A 19,510-nucleotide genomic window follows, 5' to 3' on the forward strand; every position below is an offset into this window, starting at 1 on the left:
GACTTTGGGTTTGCTCCTTGTGGCTCCAAAGCCCAAACCAGGGTCGGGGTAGGTAGGAGGTCCCTGGGAGGTAGATTTCAAGTCAATATAAAGGAGAATTTTCCATCACTCACAGTTCTCCAACACTGAGATAGGCTATAAAAAACATACTGCATTCATTTCTACCTTTTAGGACAGTCACATTCTTCCTTTAATTTGGGATTATCAGCGTATATTTGAGCCATGTTATTGTAGCTTGGTTGGTATAAACCAATATAGGAGTTGACAAGAGCTAACTCTATCCGATTAAGTCAAAGGTCATTGGAAACAAGGTCTTTCCAGGTGGGGATCTCCTTGCTTCTGCAAGTGTTGGGCTGAAGCTGGGCCTCTTGCGGACACTGTGGAGGCTGCTCTGGTTGGAGCAGATGATCTATAAGGTCTCTTTCAGTTCTGAGATTCTCTGCAGATCAGACCTAGACCCAAAGTAGGGCCTCCAGGTTGCCAAAGAGCAGGAGTTTTTAACCTAGGCCGGCGAACCCCTTAATTTTTCATGTGAGTATGTACTTCTGGGCTGAGCTTCACTGGGTTTGAACACTCAAGAGTTGAGAGGGATCAGTGTAGATCATTGTTTCATCCAGCCCTGCCCACGGGGGGTCCGGTTAGACAGTTTGTTGCTATCAGTGATCCCTGAACTTTAGCGAGCGTCAGGATCACGCAGGCTTGCTAAAACACACACGTCTGGCCCCACACCTAGAGGTTCTGATTCAGGCGGGGGCTGAGACTTTGCATTTTTATGCAATGGCTTCTTTGCACTTCTGATATGGTGGCTCCCAGGTGATGCTGATGCTGCTGGTCTGGCGACCACACTTTGAGAACCACCGGCTTATATCAAGACGCTGTGCTGATCAAAAATAGCAGCATGGACTAACTTGTTCTAAAGCCCACGCTGACTCTTGGACCCTAAATACTAACTCCCCACATCCCCCGTGAACCCCTAGCAATTCAATCCTCCCCCTGGGCCCTCTAACCCCTGCACCAAATCCCAAATCAGCTGTTCTAGGGTCTAAAAATACCCTCCCTACCCCAAGACAGCTGAGGGGCTCGGGCTATTTTCTGAGGGTAAGAATAGCTGGCACTTTAGAGTCAATTGCAATGAAAGAGCCAACAGTCCAGCATAGGAATCCTTTACTGGCTGCTCTAACTTTAGTGCTTAAAGCAGCTTTAGCGCTGAATGTTTTAAGGGTCTAATTCATGAAAGGCCAATGGTTAGGTATGTGTTTGTCTGGGATGCTAACTTACCTTTTTTGGTATCAGTCTAGAATGGATACTGGTTAAAATTACCCCAGGAAGCTTCGGCCTGGTTCCAGACAAATGGAAAGTGACTTCCTGTGCCAGCCCGTGCAACTCCCCGCAGCAGCCACTCTCCACCCTCGGGTGGCTCCTCTCTGAGGCCCCCGCAGCCTGCTCTCTGGGTCTCAAGACTTCAACCCCACAGGAAAGGCTGACGGCCTCCAAGGCTTTTTAGTGGGGTGAGGGTGTGAGAAGACTGGAGCTGCAGGAAGGTTCCTCCTAGTCTCAGGAGACCCCAGGTGCCCTGGGGCACAGGGGTCGGGTGGGGGATCCCCTCACCATGGTGAGAAGGGGCTGTCCCACTTCTGCTGGAGCGTCAGAAACACATAGACACCTAGTAAAGGCCGGTTAGTTTTATAAGGGTGATGCCTTTTCCTCTTTCTGGGCTTTACGACCCTCATCTGTGAAATGAGCAGATAGGATTTAGCGATCTCCAGAGTCTTGCTCAGTTTAACTATTTTTCAACTTAGAAGCTTGGCCGCCTGAGCCTGGGCTGGCCACTGGCATAGCCTGAATCACAGCTGGCCCCTCCCAGCCCCCTGGTTTGGAGGCAGCAGCAAGGCGCTCAGGATGGTGGGGTGGGGAGGAGTGGATGGGGTGGGGGTGGGTGGGAGCCCGAGATCTGCCCCCTGGCTCCCTCTAGTGCTCCGTCATAGGAGGGCGGCAGCAAGGCATTCCTTACGCCCCTGCCCCCATTCTACCCTCCACAGCCGCCACGCCAGCCCCAACCCACCCAGTGCTGAAATGTTGCCTGGGTCACTTGCTGTAGGAGGTGGAGTTCCTGTGAAGAGGGTTTAACATACACTACACCGCATCCAGGACAACTGAGGACAAGTGTAGCCCTGTCCTGTTTTATTTAGCAGATTATAGGGCTCCCTCTGTCTTTGCAAATCTTCTCCCAGGGGGCTGTGGCCACTTGGTGCTTCCCAGGCCTGAGAAGGCTGGGGTGGGCCCTGGGGCAAAGGCTTCTGCTGGTTCTTACACTCCTTTCTGGAATCTCTGTCCTTTCCTCCCTGCCTGCAAGGAAGGGAGATGGTGAGATCCAACTCCCAGGTTTGGGCTTGGGGAAGCAGGCAGCGTGGGCATTTTGCCTGGCTTTGGTTCTGGGCTGTTTGGGCCTGCCTACCCAGGTAAAGGAAGTTTCTGAAGGATGTGGGCAGCTCCACTGCAGTCATGCTTGGACACGGAGATAAAGCCCTAACCCAGGACCGAGGATCAAGTGTAACTGCCATGGTTTGCATCTTCTGTGCATAGATCCTCCTTAGGGTGGTTATCTGGGATAAGCTTTGTATTGTCCTTGGTCCTCTGGTCCAATACCAACTATCAATTACAGCATGATAACCCATTGCCATTTTCATTTCAAACACAGGGCATCAAAAGATGCCGTTACACACTTTGATTTCACTGGACATGAGATGGGGCTGACATTGTGGTTTTCTTTCCAATACCCTTCTCTGACCCTGAAGTTTGGATGAGACCATCTCTGCTCCAGGGACAGGACCTGACTGTTCTAAGCCAGCCAGCCTAATCTCATCCCCTGTGGCATGGTTATTGGCCTGGTATCCGAGTCCCAACCCAATCAGCATGTGGCATTCCCTTGGCCACAGGAATTGGTTCATGGGTGGTCCAATGGGCCCAGAGCCCAGAATTTGGTTCAGTGGTTATGGGAAAAGACATTCTTACCCTGGGAGCTGTTGGCAGCCATCTTTGACCACTAGAGAAGTAATGGAACTGGAGACTGCAAAGTGCTCTACACCTAGACTTTTAAGTTATAATAAACAGCAAAAACCTTTTATTGCTTAAGTCCATGTGAGTTTGGTTTTCTACTTGAACCAAAAGCCTTCTTACTGATGTGTCAGTTTCATAATGTCTATAGTAACCAACAAGTGTATGCTACATGAACTTTCAATACTCCATCTCTTTCATTGCCATTACTATCCCCCTGGTATAGTAAAAACAACCTCAGAGCCAGTTTGGGCCTCCACCAACTGGAAGGGAATTTTGCCCATGCTGAACTCAATTTTAAGAAGCTCCAGATTTGAGCTGTTCTATGAGCTCACCAGGAGACCTTGAACAAGCTATTTCCTCACTTTGGTCTTTTATCTCCTTCTCTACAAAGACAGGGAAGTTGGCTGGATGACCTCTGGGTTCCTGTTAGGAAGGCTATAATATTAGCATCATTTGGCAGTGTTGTTTCCTCCTGGTATCCACGTCCCTCCTCTAAGGACTGTTTCACAAGTCTGGGTGGGACTTGGGCATCTACATCTTTCTCAAGCCCCCTTCCCTTCCCCAGATCCAAATGTGGTGGTCGGTCCATGCACCACACATGCTGGGCGCCTTGGACTTAGTTCCTCTGTTCTCCTCTTTTGCAGAAAGGAATAGGTCCAAAGGAATGAAAAGGGCTTTTACTTCTTTTCTAAAACTACTGACCTTTAAAGGTTCGTAGAAAAAGCAAAGCAAAGCATAATCTTCCTCTCCTTTCAAGCTAGTGTCACAGGAGAAAGCACCAGATTAATCTTTGAACTCCATCCATACCTTCTTTCTTTTCCTTCTGTTGGAGTGAATGTTTGGGGGTGAGATAGGACTGTTCTATACGCCTGTGGACTTGCCTTCTTTGCAAGACAAATCCATTGTATTATTCCTCAACCCTTGCATGAGGAAGAGAATGGTCAATTCCTCCAGGTGCCAAGGAGAAGGTTCCCTGCTCCTATAGCCTGATATGTTTCTCTTTTCCCTCTGGTTGCCGGGAAGCTTGAAGCTATACTGATGGCTCTGTTGAGGCACACATCTTCCTTGGGTCCTACCACAGTCACCTCCTCCAAATGCAGTATTGTTGAGAGGCTTGGAAATGGTGTCTAGTAAGTTCTGAACTAGCTGCCACACATCTAGCAAGCCCACAGCAAACAGGAGCTATAATCATTCTGAGGTTTTCTGATTTTCCCTTTTACTTTATTTACAACCATCTGGTTGTAAACATTTTCTTTTAGGCTGCCTCCACTGGTTGTCCATTTTGGGAGGTGGTAAAATATAGTAAAAAAATTAGACTCAAAGTCCTCTGCCTTATAATCCCTCCCACAGCCGTCCTAGTTCCTAGTTAGAAAACCAAGTCAGCAGCAGCCTGAGTAGATGGACTTTTATTTCTTAAGAAAAATAAATAAAACAAATATACTGGCTTGAATTCCCTTCCCTTTTCTTACTGTCCCCCTTAAAAAAAAAGAAGCAACCACCATGAGGATCCTCGAGATAGGCAGACACCAGAGGGAGAAGACGCTCGGTACCGAGGGGTCAGAGAGAGAGGCTTGGTGGGCGAGCTTGGCTCATTCAATCCTGGGCTGCGGGGTGTGAGCCATCTTCAGTGCGGGGTGGGAGTTCCTGGGCTCTCCCCAGAGCCCTCACAGTTCAGTCTTGACCTTGTGCATCAAATCCTTTTGGTCGATCTTGTCTATGTCCTGGTACCAGCGGTTATAAGCCAGCAAGGCCACATTCTTGGCAGCTACGGCCATCACCTCCACAGAGCTGGCTGCCCACTCGAGAGCGTTGAGGTAGAAGAGTTGGTCGTGGAGCGCGAACCTTGGGAGGGTGGGGCGGGAGCCGTACAGGGGATGGGCCTGCCACTCAGCTGTCTGCACTGAGTAATAGGAACGGAAGAGGGTCTTCAGCTGGGTCCGAAAGAGGGGCTTGGGGGACTGGACTCGCCAAACAGCTGCCTCCTGGGGCTGCTTCCGCCGGAAGTTGGCCGAGATGTTGACGGGACAGATGTTGTCCAGAGTGGAGAAGAAGCTGGGGAAATCTGTGGTAAGGACGCTGGCAAAGGGGAAAAGCTTAGGGTCCGGGAAACCGAAGTAGGAAGAGTTGAGGTAGCCATGGACCAAGGAGACCACGCTGGGCTGGAACGAGCCCTGGATGTTATCAATGGGTGGGTTGAATCCTTCAAAGGTGAAGTTGCTGCTGCTGTTGTCCAAGTGCAGGGGGGTGGCGATGACCACGATGTCATATAAGTCTGAGCTGTTGCCTACCTCATTCTCATACTCCACCTGGTACAGGGCTTTCCCTTCTGGAAGGAGAAAAAAGGGAGCAAAAAAGTCAACTTACTCCTTGGCTTCTACCCACTGAGCTCCCCCCTGGTGCCCAGCATTGAGGGTACAAGGAGACCCTGGCGCCAAGGGTGCAGCTGGGCTGTGTAGCTGGCGGGTCCCGGTCTTTCTGTGCTGGTGCAGTCGCAGGGCGAGCACTGGACTGGGAGTCAGGAGACCCAAATTCTTCTCTGGTTCTGCCACTGACTGGCTGGGGGAGCCTGAGCAAGGCTGCTGGAAAAAGGCTAGATTGATGGGCGGCTCAGCTTGCTGGCTCTGACATTTGAATTGAGACAACAGCACCCCCTAGTGTTCCTTGGCAGGGCTGGGGCTTCCTCCCATTGCTTTTTTGTTACTACTCCGCAGCACAACACAGACCAAGGTTGAGGAACAGAGTAGAAGCGTCAGCTGGTTAGCAATAGCGTGCGTGGCCATGCCTCCTGGTCTGTCCACTCACCTGTGCTGTGCAGGGTCACGGAGGTCACGGTGGCATGGATGACATTGGCCTTGGTGAGCTTCAGCAAACCGGAACAAACCAGCTTGTTGCCTCCCTCCACAGACCACAGGCTGCCTTGGGCCCCAGCAAGTGACATGGCTCCTGGGCAAAGCGGGAAGGGGGCCGGTGGGTTCTCAGAACCACCAGGCAGTGGGCTGGGGAGTCCAGCACTATTCTACGTGGGCACAGACAGCAAACATACAATACAACAAAGGTCACCATGCTGGGAGGTGAAAACACAGTGGTCAGTGAGAGTCAGCTCCAAGAGACCAAGCACTGCATGATTCTATCTGATACAGAATGCCCAGAATGGGCAACCCACAGAAACAGAAAGTAGATGTGTGGCTGTCCAGGGCTGGAAGACTGGGGGTGATGGATAGAGGGCATGGGGTTTCTTTGTGGGGTGAGAAAATGTCTTAAAGTTGATCGTGGTGATGGTTGCACAATTCTGTGAGTATACTAAAAACCACTAAATTACACACTTTGAATGGGTAATTGTGTGGTATGCCATGAAGGAGACACACAAGACAATGGAAGAGTGAGCAGAGAAGCCACACTGAGGGGACACTGAGCGGGACCTGAAGGCTGGGAAGGAGCCAGAGTGTCAGGGGCCAGACGGATAGCATCCCGGGCACGGGGCAGGGTGGGGGTGGAGCGCCTTTCCATGCATCTATCTAACAAGAATGTGCAGAGTGGCTGGCATGATGCAGGCACCGTTCTAAGTGTTTGGGAGACATCAGTGAACACCCGACAAAGACTCCTGCTCTCGTGAAGTCCACATTCTCTGCTCTTACAGCCTGTGCTGGAGGCTGGTGGGCTGTACACAGGCCCGCCTGCCCCAGTAGTGAGCTGGGGAGACTAGGTGCTTGAGCAGATGAACACCCAGGGGCTCAGGGGCCTCGGTGGGGCAGTTCTTAAAACCAAAGCGTGGACAGCAAAGTAGCCACCTCAACTCTAACATTTACGCACATATAAGGGATTACGAGGCCATCAGGAGTGGCAGAAACACCCTACACCTCTGATCCAAGCCTTGCTCTCACTGTCTGCGAAGTGGAGTGAAGACCATCCCCTGCTAACCCGGACGACAATGCCAGAATCAAGTGGGAATGGGGCAGCAAAGCGCCTCGGCAACTGCAATGAGCCGGACAAAGGTGAGGTTGTCACAGGGCCCCCAGCCCATTCTGGGCATAGTGGGCAGAGGAAGGGCAGGTGGGCAGTCGAGGGCTGGATGCTCACCGGCAAAGGCAGGCATTGCTGCTGACTGGCCATAGCTGGCCCGCAGGACGGCAGAGACAACGTCGTCGATAAAGCGCTGCGTGACGCCCACCTGGAGCAGGGACTCGGTCACAGAGCGCTGGGTCATGTTGACAAAGGCAGATTCCCCCAGTGAGTAGAGCAGCTCCTCCACGCCCGAGAAAGCAAAACCGTGGGCCTGGTACTTATAGATCCTAGGAGACACACAGAGCTGCAGTCCTGGTGCAGAAAGGCTTTCGGCTGACCACCTGCCACTGGGTCCCTGTGCCTGGGTGGCCCACAGGAACCCGTCACCTCCGCTACATATGGAAGGGCAGGAAAGGAGGCTGGTTATGTTCCCCGTGGCCTGTTCTCTGGCTGTGGTGGGCCTGTCCCACCTAAAGGGACAGTGTAGAGTAAGGAATCCCACTAGACCTGGTTCACATCATGGCTGCAGAATGACAACTCTGTCACCTCTCTGAGCCACTGCCTGCCTGAGGTCATAGTCCATAGCGCCTTCTTCAGCCAGCTGGGCCTGCCAGGCAGCAGTGGGCCATGGCCCAACCCTGCTGGCACAGCCCCCTCTCCAACAGCGCTGGCTCTGCTCTGGCTTCTAGGACCACGTTGGCCCTGACGGCAGCAGCCTCACGCCAGTGCTGTCTCCCCCTCTGCTAGCCCAGCCTGTCCTCGCCTCTGGCTTGATCTGATGGGGCTCCCACCCACTCTCAAGCTCACGTCTTGTCCCTCTCCTGCTCGCCTAATCTCAGGGACTCGCATAGACTAGTAGATTAGCGGACTGGCTGGCCTTTGAAATATTATCTATTCTGGGGCTGCTTTGTAAACATCTGGAGTTTTGTATCAGTGGGACACCAGAGCGAGGTGTCCAGAAAGCAGACAGACACGTGGGTGTCAACTGAAGGGGACACTAGAGCTGACAAGGAGGAAGTTATCTCCCACAAAAGGCAGAAGTCAACGTTACAGGTCTGGATAAAATTGACGAAGGAGAAAGTATCAAAGAAGAAACAGGGGTAAGGACATAAGCTTTGGGGGACATCTGGAGAATATAAGACGTGCCCTCAACAGCAGAGTTATAGAATTGGAAAGGGAGTGAAGTGCCAGGAACCAGGAAGGGGGGCGCAGGCCATGCTGCACGTCTGACACTTAAGGGAGGCAGACGACCATGGGGCCCGAGGAGCAGCCTCTGCTCCTGGGCCAGAAGCAGCGAGCACCTTCGGAACCGGGGGAAAGGCGAGTGACAGCTTGGTGAGTGAGTGACAGAGTGAGAATAGACCACGTGTCCTTCATACCTGAAACCCAAGGTGATGGGGAGGGGCTGGGACCCATTTGTTCTTTTTTTTTTTTTGACACAGAGTCTCACTCTGTTGCCCAGGCTAGAGTGCCGTGGCGTCAGCCTAGCTCACAGCAACCTCAAACTCGTGGGCTCAAGTGATCCTCCTGCCTCAGCCTCTCGAGTAGCTGCGACTATAGGAATGCATCACCATGCCTGGCTAATTTTTTCCGTATATTTTTAGTTGTCCAGCTAATTTCTTTCTATCTTTATTAGAGATGGGGTCTCACTCTTGCTCAGGTTGGTCTTGAACTCCTGACCTTGAACAATTCTTCTACCTCGGCCTCCCAGAGTGCTAGGATTACAGGCGTGAGCCACCGCGCCCGGCCTCCATTTATTCTTGATGGAAAAGCTGGAGGACAGCGAAGTTTGTAAACGTGGCCCCCAGGCATGTTTAACTTGGTTTCAAGATGAATCGGCTACAAATGCTGAAAAGCTGGGAGATTTCACGTATCACCCTGGATTTCCAGCTTTTGCAAAACCGGAAGATCTGTCCACGTGAGGTGGGCACTGCACAGGGCTGGCCGCAGTTGACTGCAGGGGAATGCTGGCTGCCTCCTTCACACGGGGCCTTGTTCTGCAGGCCACCCATCCCCTGTTCTCTTCCACCTGCTGTTTCCCTGGTTCATATCCTGGGTCGGCCTTGCAGGTGACTGTGTTTGAAACCCACGCTTTTATCAGTGTAGCAGACGGAAGGAGAACGCATGCTGGCGTGACAACACGAGGGAGACCATCCCTGCACCCAGTAGGGCCATTCCTCATGCTAGGGGCTTGCTCTCAGCCTGCACCAAATTATGCTGGGCTCTCACACCCAGCAGGGACCTTTCCCTTTTTCTCAACGCGCCGGCAAGCTGCTTCCTTCCCCGCCTTCTCCTCTCCCCTCCAGAACACCCTTCCCACGGTCCGCCAGCCCTACCTCATGAACTTCTCCATGACCTCCTCCACCCACATCTGCAGCCTCAGGAAGCTGATGCCGTAGTGCCACCAGAGGCGGAACAGGTTCAGCAGGTACCAGTCGGTCTCCTCCAGCACGAAGTGCTCCCCGCCGAAGATGGCGCTCCTGCCCACCACCTCGCGCCGCTGCCTCAGCCCTGCGGAGATGAGGAGGAGGAGGCCCTGGGGTCCCCTTCAAAGATTCGGGGCCTTCCTGATGCCAGTGGACCGGCTCCGTTAAAGGAAATACAAATACTACGGTTTGTTGATGTGTGTTGCTTGTTTATAAACAGTAAACAGATGCACTGGGAAAAGGTTTAGCCTTCCTAGTCAACGAAAAAATGAAAACAAAAATAATGTACCATTTCACATTTTTTTCAACAGGGATCTACTCAGCCACAAGTGAGGGAAATTCAGATGTCATCCCAGAATGTCTAGGGGCTGAGAGCCACAGGACTTGCTTTGAGATGGCAGCTCTAGGCACCAAGATCACATAGAAATCGTCACAGCTCCTTACAGCCCTCCTGCACTCTACAACTTGCAGAGCGATGGACTGATGGACTTCTAGATACGGATATAGCTGCTGTGATTTATTCCTTCCCCAACTCCCACATACTATATACGCTGCTCTGCACCTTAGTAACATACTGCGTCTTGGAGTATACTACAGCTGGGCACAAAGCACTTCCCTATTCTGGCTGCTGAATAAATACTGTATATCTATGCAATAATTTATTGGACCCCAGCTCCCAGTGGGTGGGCAGATAGGGTATTTTCAACCTTTTGCTATTACGAACAATGCCGTAACCTTGTATGTGTGCCACTTTGTATATCTGCAAGACCACCTGTAGGATCACTTCTGAGAAGTGCAACTTCTGTATCAAACAGTATGTGTATTTGTGGTTCTGACAAATGCTGCCCGATTTGAATCCCAGCTCTCTTGCTTATTAGTTGCATGGCTTTAGCTGAGGTATATAAATTTTCTGAGCCTCAGTTTCCTCAGGGGGAGACCTCACATTCACCGTGCAGGCTGGTAGAGAAGACTGGAAGTAATGCCTACCACCACCTAGAAGGGTGCCAGGTATCTGGCACCAGCCTATGGCAACTGATAATGGTCATGATTATTAAGAGGCAGCAAATTGAAAGGGAAAGAAACTGGCCTGGGAGTCAAACCTGAGTTCTAATCCCGGCTCTGCAACTAACTCACTGTGTAACCTCAGGCAAGTTCCTTCCCCTCTCTGGTCTCAGCTGCTCGATCTGTAAAATGAGGAGATTGGGCTGCATGACCTTCTGGACTTGCTGGTCTAGGCAGATGCTGCCACCAGCCCCGGGGCACTGGGTGCTGGAGCCCCAGGACTGCACACTCACCCAGGAGCTTGACGAAGTCCTGCATGTGCAGGCTCAGGGAGTGGAAGGAGGCGGCTCCGCTCTCGTAGTGCTGCTTGTTCACTGAGATGGTGGCCAGGCGGCCGCCAACAGTCCCTTTCTCGTACACGTCGATCTGCACCCGGGGTCCAAAGTGCTGCTGGAGGAAATGGGCCACAGCAGAGCCCCCGATTCCAGCCCCGACCACCGCTGTCAGCAGCCCAGGAGGCAGGGATGGAGAGAAACAGAGTATGGGAGTGAGAGGCTGCATATCACCTTTGCATCCTCCTGCCCTGGTGGTTTCCAGGTGCTTGCATTTCACAGGCTTTTAACATTTCAAAAAAGAAATTGCAGACTGAGTTGTCAGTAGAGCTATTAATAATAGGCAAAGACAAACCTGAAAACTGCCACCCACTATAACCTTCATTTTATAAAGAAAAAGATATTATAGCAGCAAAAAATTTCAAAATCCAGGATGACTATTTAAATAGGATAAATTTAGTTTTATACAAAACCCACTACATTGTCCCAAATTTTCTTATTTCACTATGAATTGATAAAAACAGCTACTGAGCAGTTCTGTATGGTGGATCGGTGTTTGGAAACCACTCCTTAATCCAGGGATTGGCACACTACTGCTTGCAGGCCAAATCCAGGCAGATGCCTGTTTTTGCAAACAAAAGTCTTATTGGAACTCAGCCCCGTCCTTTCTTTTACTTATTGTCTATGGCTGCTTTCATGCAGAATCGAGTAGCTGCAGCTGTACTGTATGGCTTGCAAAGTCTAAAATATTCACTCTCTGGCCCTTTACAAAAAGTTTGCTAACCCCTGGTCTAAACCATCCTACCACCTGACATTTAAATCATTTCTATGCCTGTGTTTACCAAGACAGGAATGCACCCTGAGATGGGTTGCTCATTACCTTATAGGGCACTCTTCCAGTTTGGACTCTTGTTACAAAGTTTGTTTGTTGAGGTCTTTCTTTGGGTCTTATCATCCACTGTCTTTACTACACTCCCGCCTTCCTGTTATTTGCAAATTTGGTTTACATGGCATCAGTATTCTCATCCAAATCACTGATAAAAACATTTCACGGGACAAGGCTGGGAGGTGCTACCAGGAATCACTGCTTAGACAGATATTAATCATTAAATAGCCCTGTGAGAGAACAGTAAGCCAGCTATGAAGCTACTGAACTGGACTACCACCTTACCCACAATGTATCTGAAACACTGCTTTCCTCTCATCTGACAGTCCAGTAACCCTATCCAAAAAGAAAATGAGATAAATCTGGTGTAATTTGTCCTTCCTGGACCCACATTGGACCCTAGGACCTGCAGCTCCTGTTAAGAAGCGACAGGCAATCCTCAGACAATACCAGACTCTTTAGGATCTGGGCTCCCTTTACTTACTCCACTCCCTGCTCTACCCTTGCAATACTCACCTTTTTGTCTGTCTAGACTTCCTTTATTGAGGACACATGCCTCTGCTTGAGCTCAGGAGTGTCGTCACCCTGTGCCGCACCTGTAGCTTGGCTTGCCTGACCCACCTGAGATGAGTCAGGTGTCCCTCCTGTATATTCCCTCAGCACACTGTGCTTACCTCAAGCCTTATTAATTCATTAGTTAATTAATTAATTTATATACGGAGTCTTGCTCTGTCACCCTGGTAGAGTGCAGTGGCACCATCATAGCTCACTGCAACCTCAAACTCCTGGGCTCAAGTGATCCTCCTGCCTCAGCCTCCCGAGTAGCTGGGACTATAGGCGTGTACCACGCCTGGCTGAATTTTCTATTTTTAGTAGAGACAGGGTCTCACTCTTGCTCAGGCTAGTTGAACTCCTGAGCTCAAGCAATCCTCCCACCTTGGCCTCCCAGATTGCTAGGATTACAGGCCAGCTATGAGCCACCACATTGTATTTAATGTTCTGTTTAAGGACACAGAGAGAGCACAGTCACTACGTTCCCAAATGCTGGCAGGCACTAGAGTTCATGAAGTATTTGTTGCATGCTGAAAGAATAAACCACTTCCTCTTTCTCAGTATTTACACAGGCACTTTCAAGAGTGCCCTTACCCTTTTTTTTAGACACTGTGCTTGCCTCCATTTGAAGAGTCCCGAATTACCCATTTTTCTAGAGAAACCGATATTCCAAAGCCTAGAAGCTGCCCAAGAGCTATCAGGAAGCAGAAGACATCACCTTATTGTGAATCAGCTCATTCAACCCACACAACTGACACCTACTCTCTGGTTTATGGTAAGATGTGCTGGGGCACAAAGATGAATTAAACAGGGCTTCTGTCCCCCAGGAGCCTAGCATGGAGTGGGCATACAGACTGATGTACGATTAGCTATGACAACTAGTGACAAAGTGCAACTACAGGGTTCCAGGGAGCCCTAGGGAGGAGGCAATGAATTCAGCCCCAGAGGGTGCAGGGGCACAGGCTTCACAGGGGGAATAACATTTGATCCGGGCTGCTGGAGGACAATCAGCTTTGCTAGTGAGCAGAAATACATGCTCTGCAGAGAACAGCACGAACAGGGCAGCTTGTGGAATTATATGGGTGGGTTTAAAGGGTACTGATGCCACACCAAAGCATTCAGATTTCATCATGTGGGAGCTCAAGAATTAAGACATCCTAACAGGAAGCTTCTCAATCTTGTTGGGCATAGAGTCTGGACCACCAAGGGCAGACAGAGGCTCCTGTCAGAGGACTGAGGAAAATCAGGAAAGCTAAAGGGCAGTTTGGTGTTGCCAAGCGTCTTGCTCTGGATGACTCTTGGGTGAGGTGGGCAGGGCCAGTTGGAAGGGGCCAGGCAGAGTGTGTTGCCACAATGCAGCTGTTCTGCTGGGAGGAGGTCCTGATCCTTCCCCATTGGTCAGTGAGAAATGTCCCGTCCTTCTGCCTGTTTCCAAGAAAAAGGGGAGTGCCCTGCACCCCAGGATACTGCCTGCCTAACTCCTCCCTACCCTCCACAGCCTGGCTCAAAATCCACTTTCTCCATGCGGTCCTCTCTAGCCACTCTAGCCCTCAGGATTCGCTTTCCTCAGAAAACTCCACACTCTCAGTCCCAAACTGATTTCTGGCATGCTTCAGTCTGCCTTAACCCTTTATGGCCTGGGCTATGGTTTTGTAACACACAAAGCTTTAGCACTGCACTGGCCCCTGTAAGTCTGTGGTGCTCCCATGAGATGTCCCAAGGCACTCTTGCCAAAAGGGTGCATGAAGGTTGGCCTAGTGAAGTAAGAACTCTGTCCTCCCACCCCAGAAGCCCAGCATCTCTGCCTGTGGGAATTTTATGTGTGAGGGACTTGAAAATCTTTACAAGTCATGCAGAGTTAAAATGACAATTGTTAAGAGGGGGGGGAAAAAGCAACTAAAAACACACATGGAACTCTAGTCAATGATACGCACACTGAAGTATTTAGCAGAGTGTCCTGATGTCTGCAATTTATTTTGAAATGTATCAAAATGTAGGATGGATTCATGGATGGATAGACAGGTGTGTGTTAGGTATGTGATAAAGCAAGTATACTAGCAGTTAATGGCAGAAGGTAGGTGGTGGGTATACGGATGATCACTGTAAAATTTTTTCAACTTTGCTGCACATTTGAAAATTTTCAAAATAAAGTATTGGGAGAACCACACAAATAAAAAAATCAAATGACTGCTATTAAAAGTTCCCCACTCAGTCAGTAAATTTCCAGCAGATCTACTGTTCTGTCTCTGCAAACACTGTCTCCTACGTCCCCACAGTTTTGGCTTAGATGTTACTTCCAGGAAGTCCTCCCTGGGCCACCAAGACTGGAGTGAAGTGCCCTTCCTCTGTACACACGGTACTTTCTCAGCTCAGCACGGACTTCCCTGTACTGTGAGGTCTCTCCTCCAAGCAGGAACCGGAGCACTCTGCTACACAGACAGCCCTCAATAAACCTTTGTGAATGCCATCGTCCAGCCCCTGTCCTATGTCATCCAGGCGCCTAGCAAAGAGCCGGGTCCAGGGCAGATGCTCAGTAACCTCGGACCTTCCGGTGAGATCAGCGGCCAGTCCTGCTCAGGCCTCTTTTCCGTTCCAGATGGCCCTCTTCCCATGTCCATGCCACCTTCCCCATCAGCACCGGCCCTACTGCGGTCCCCTCCTTCGCCCATCCCTGCCCCTGGCCCTGCCTCTCCTCCACCCAGCTCCTCTCCCGAGGAACCCCCCTCACCCGGCTGCCCTCCCTGCCCCCACCCAGCTGCTGCCGGCTAAGCACCCTTTTCCCGTCCAGCCCTCCCCAGCTAAGCAACCCTCCCCCCTCCCCCGCCCCGCGTCCTTCCCGCACCGATTTTGCCGGGCGGGGCGTCTCCGCCTGCAGCGGCGGCGGCGAGGAGCGCGGCCAGCACGGCGAGGAGCGCAGCATCGCGGGCCATGGCGGGCGGCGAGCCGGGCAGCACGCCGGGGATCGGGCGCCCGCGGGTTGGCGCTCGGCGCCCCGCCCCGCCCCGGCGCCCCACTGGCCGTCCCGCCTTCCCAGCCTCGCAGGTTCCAGCCTCTCATTGGCCGAGCAGCCGTCCCTCTACAGTACGAGGCCCTCATTAGCTACAGCTCTCTCGGGGCAGGCTCTATCATTGGCAGCCTCCCCGTCCCGCCTCCTGGATGCGGGCTCCTCATTGGTTGGCTCATCCTCGCTCCGGCGCAGGTGTGCGCGCCGCGAGTTCTCAGCATCAGGACCAGGGCCCTGCTGCAGGGAGATGGATGGGGACAGAACTGAAGCTTTGAAGACCTCGGTTTATGCCCAGCCTCTGAGTTACTAGCTCTGCAGTGCACGCTGAAACAAATCCGTATGCTTTGATACTGCTATTTTCGCGGGCAGTTTTCATATAGTTAATATCTGCCTTCTTCTTAAAAAACAAGGATTTCATCCAATCTCTTTTCAGAAAGGAAAAAAGGTAAGAAGGACGGGATAAGCTCCCATTTACATCCTCTAAGAAAATAAGAGCAGCGCTGTGAAAAACAGATTTCCTCTGGCAGAAAATAAATTTAGGGGGATGCGTTTCAGAATAAAGAAAATCCATATTTATTCAGTCAGATTATGGCTAAGGGAAGAAACTGAAGGGATTCATAGAAAGGTAAAGGAGTTCACGGCTGGGGTTCTAAGTCAGCTTTGTGAGTCTTAATTTAATAGGGCCAAACTGCATTACTACTAGTAAAGTGGTAGAAGAATAAACAAGCATTTCTTATAATCTTAAAATTTTTTTTTTTTGGTAATATTTGTGTCAGAATGCAACACCTTTTAAGTTCATTTCCAGAGATTCAAGTTATTCCCTGAAAAGGTTTTGAAACAAGCATTCATTGATGACTTTGTGCCAAGTTCTCTTACGTACTTATTCTGATTCTTGTAGTTTTTATGTAGGGCAAATCATATTAACATTAAAATTCATCTTTTTTTTTTTTTTTTTTTTTTTTTTTTTTTTGCCTTTTGCTCTCCCTTTGCTGCAACGGTGGGTCCCGTCATCATCCGTGGCGTATGTATCATGCTCTATATCTTGCTCTTGCCCTATAATCCTTTCTCTCCTCAATAAACCTCATTTTCATGCTTGCCTAAAAAAAAGTTCATCTTTTAATTTTTGAAGATTCTCTGCCAATCTCAGAGCTGGGGGGGGGGGAAAGAAAAAATAATTTATGAAGAAAAAGAATTGGGGCTGCGTCTGGTGAAAGCCTTCTTGCTGGTGGGCACTCTCAACAGAGTCCTGAGGTGGCACAGGGTTATCACGTGGCACGGGGGCTGAGCATGCTAATGCCTGAAATTCAGCTTCTTGACTCTAGTTTTCTTGTAATTTTAGGGGCCTTTGTAATTCTTGAATCTAGAGCTGTTTTCTTCTAGCATCCCATTGACAATGTGTGAGCTCATCAAAATTGTAAGACGAGTTCTAAAGAGCTGATGAGGGGAAAAGCAGGAAGGCACAATGCTGGTGGTACAGAGGTGCCACCAGACACTGGGAATGAGGTGGGGTGACTGAATTAGTTATCTGCTGCTGTGTGACAAACCACTCCAAGTTAGTGGCTTAAAGTAGCAATAGTCCATTTTGCCCACAAATCTGCACTTTGGGCAGGGCTCCGGTGAGATCAGCTCATCTGTTCCATGTGGTGTCATTTGGGGCTGCTCCACTGGGGGGTGGGAGGATCCACTTTCAAGATGGCTTACTGGCTGGCAATAAGGTGCTGGCTCAGCTAAAAGCTCAGCCAGGGCCCTCAGTTCCACTCCAAGGTGACTTCAGCTTCCTGGTAGCATGATGGTTAGGTTCCAAGGGTGAGCATCCCAAGACAGGAAATGGGGCTGCCAGTTTTTAAAGGTTTGGGTCTAGAAATAGGCAGTGCCACTTCCACTGTATTCTACTGGTCAAGCAATCAAAGAGCTCCAAGAAGATTCAAGGAGAATGGACATAGGCCCTTACCACTCAATATAGGTGTCAAGGAATTCTGGAGCCATGTTTTAAAACCTCCACAGTGAACTTAAGAGCGTGGACAAAATTTGAGTGGGTAGGAATAAGAATATATTTATCGACTAGCACTGGGAATAGGGGAAACAATAATTTGTGGAGCCAGGGTGTACAAACAGGATTGGAGATTGAGGAAAATGCAAGGCCAAATTCCAGGAAAGGCTGGCTCCAGAGGGCCATTTAGCCAGGAGGCTGGGTATATGGAGGCCAGCTGAGAAGCAGGGGTAAAGACAAAGGCCAGGAAGGAAGAAGTTGGGAAAGAGGATTGGTGTGGTGGCTGGTGCCAGTAATCCCAGCTACTCAGGAGGCTGAAGCATGAGGATGGCTTGAGCTCAGTTTGAGACCAGCCTGGGCAACATAGTGAGACCCTGTCTTTAAAAAAAAAGTTGGGCAGGACAAGAAGCTGAAGGCCAGAACAAGGCCACATGCCAGTAATCTGGTTAGGAGGATGGTCAGGAGTCCAGCAGTACAAGTGCAGTAGTCAAAGCAGATAAGACAATTAGAACCAAGAAGCAAACTCAAGAAAACAAGGCAATGCCAGAAAGGGAGGCAGAAGTAGTAGTGCAGATCTAAGAAACAGGAATCAGAAAGAAGCAAGTCAAGGAGATAGAAAAACAGACAAGACTTCAACACTGAGGCAGTGTGTGGAAAGCCTATACTGCATCCACTTGGCTGTGCTGCTGTGAGATCTCAGGGTACCTCTCCGGAGCATCAACAAGGTGGGTCAGCAGTCACTGAAGTGATCTTATAACACACCATATACAATATGAGTTAGGCAAAGACTCCACACACCTGAACTGCAGTTATTTCAATTTGGATTTTATTAAAGTTGTTCTGAATATTACCTTTCCTTTTGAGTTTTTCCTATTTGATTTTGCTTTAGTGTTTGAAAAAATTTTCATTTATCAAATCCTTTGCCATGAATGAGAGCACCAAATAACTTATATCAATTTTAAATCGACTGATTCTTTTATAGTAGTAAGAAAAGTCAGTAAAAGATTTGTAGAATCCAAGTACTAAAACACCAAGAGCTTCCCTTCAAGTGAGCCAAAGCTTCCTTACAGATCATCTGTAAGCCAATGTTTTTCACTTTACCATTAAGACGGAAACAATTAAGAACACTGACACAATTTTCTTGCTTGTTCAGCCTGAAAATGTGGCTTTCTTGTGGTGTGGTTAATAAAAGCCCCCAGAAACTGGAAGGAAAATAAGTCACTGCGAATGATTAGCTTACAAGCTTTTTGTAATCATTACTTAACCAGTCTTTCCCTTTACCTAGACTTTAAACAGCTATAAAAAGGTAGGAAAAATAATATGCATAATAAAATAAAAATAAATATCTGAAGTCCTACTGCAATAGGCAATTAACACATTTCATTCAATATTCACAATATCATGTGAGTATTATAACCCTTTTACAAATAAGGAAACAGGCTCAGGAGGGTGAAATGACAGGTGCCCAAAGTCACACAGGTGACTGAACTGGGGTTTATGTTCAAGTCAATGCTGACCAAGCAAGCCTATGCTCTAGTATGCTGCTCTGGCTCCCTCAGGCCCTTCAACTTGAGATTCTTACTATTTTAGCTTAATCTTCTAATTCTAAATTTACACTTTTAAGTCTGCAAAACTACTGAATAAAAGAACCCAAAATTAATCTACCTGCAAAAAACAGGAAGTGCAACAGAGTATTAGAAAACTGTTCAGGTAATCATAACATTCCATACGTAAAATTATGGCTAACTCTAATTCATTGGTAATGATAGCGAGCGATCAAAAACACGCAATTATAATTGGCTCATTTTCTTGTTGTCATCTGTCAATCTCAGAAATGAAGGCAAAAAAAGGACAATTTCCTATTGTGAAATTTGCTCATTAAATTTACAGTATGCACTTTAGTGGGATGCCAAAAGAGGGCCTGGTTTTAAAATCTTACCACTATTTTAAAAGTGCATAGTTACTTGTTTTTTAAGTGTCTAAATCTGATGAGAGATGGGGGGCCCACAGGGGGATGGCTTTATTGACACGTTTGTTTAGTCTCTTAGAATTATCCATGTCTAAGAGGATAACTTTTACCACGCCACTGAATGAGATCAGAGTTCCAGTGAAAGTGGATTTATTTTATGGGTAACTGACTGAAATCTAAACCTATGCAATCTGGACATCTGACAACATCTCATTGTCTACTGGGGACTTACTTGCATGTCTAGTAATCCTAAATGATTGAAGTTAATATCTAGTTGTTCTTCATTCAAG

The 19,510-nt window shown here is 49.2% G+C and overlaps 1 protein-coding gene across 1 annotated transcript; it reads right to left on the reverse strand.

Moving 5' to 3' along the window:
- Nucleotides 1-3,718: 3,718 nt before the first annotated feature.
- On the reverse strand, nucleotides 3,719-15,211 carry PCYOX1L (prenylcysteine oxidase 1 like). Its single transcript, XM_069484381.1, has 6 exons — nucleotides 15,100-15,211; nucleotides 10,781-10,987; nucleotides 9,396-9,570; nucleotides 7,135-7,346; nucleotides 5,860-6,000; nucleotides 3,719-5,383 (listed from the first exon to the last, which is right to left on the reverse strand). The coding sequence occupies exons 1-6, from the start codon at nucleotides 15,185-15,187 to the stop codon at nucleotides 4,722-4,724; spliced, it is 1,485 nt and encodes a 494-aa protein (XP_069340482.1). The 5' UTR covers nucleotides 15,188-15,211; the 3' UTR covers nucleotides 3,719-4,721.
- Nucleotides 15,212-19,510: the final 4,299 nt, after the last annotated feature.

This window comes from Eulemur rufifrons, chromosome 10, assembly GCF_041146395.1.
Source record: "Eulemur rufifrons isolate Redbay chromosome 10, OSU_ERuf_1, whole genome shotgun sequence".
In the NCBI taxonomy this organism is placed as follows: Eukaryota; Metazoa; Chordata; class Mammalia; order Primates; family Lemuridae; genus Eulemur; species Eulemur rufifrons.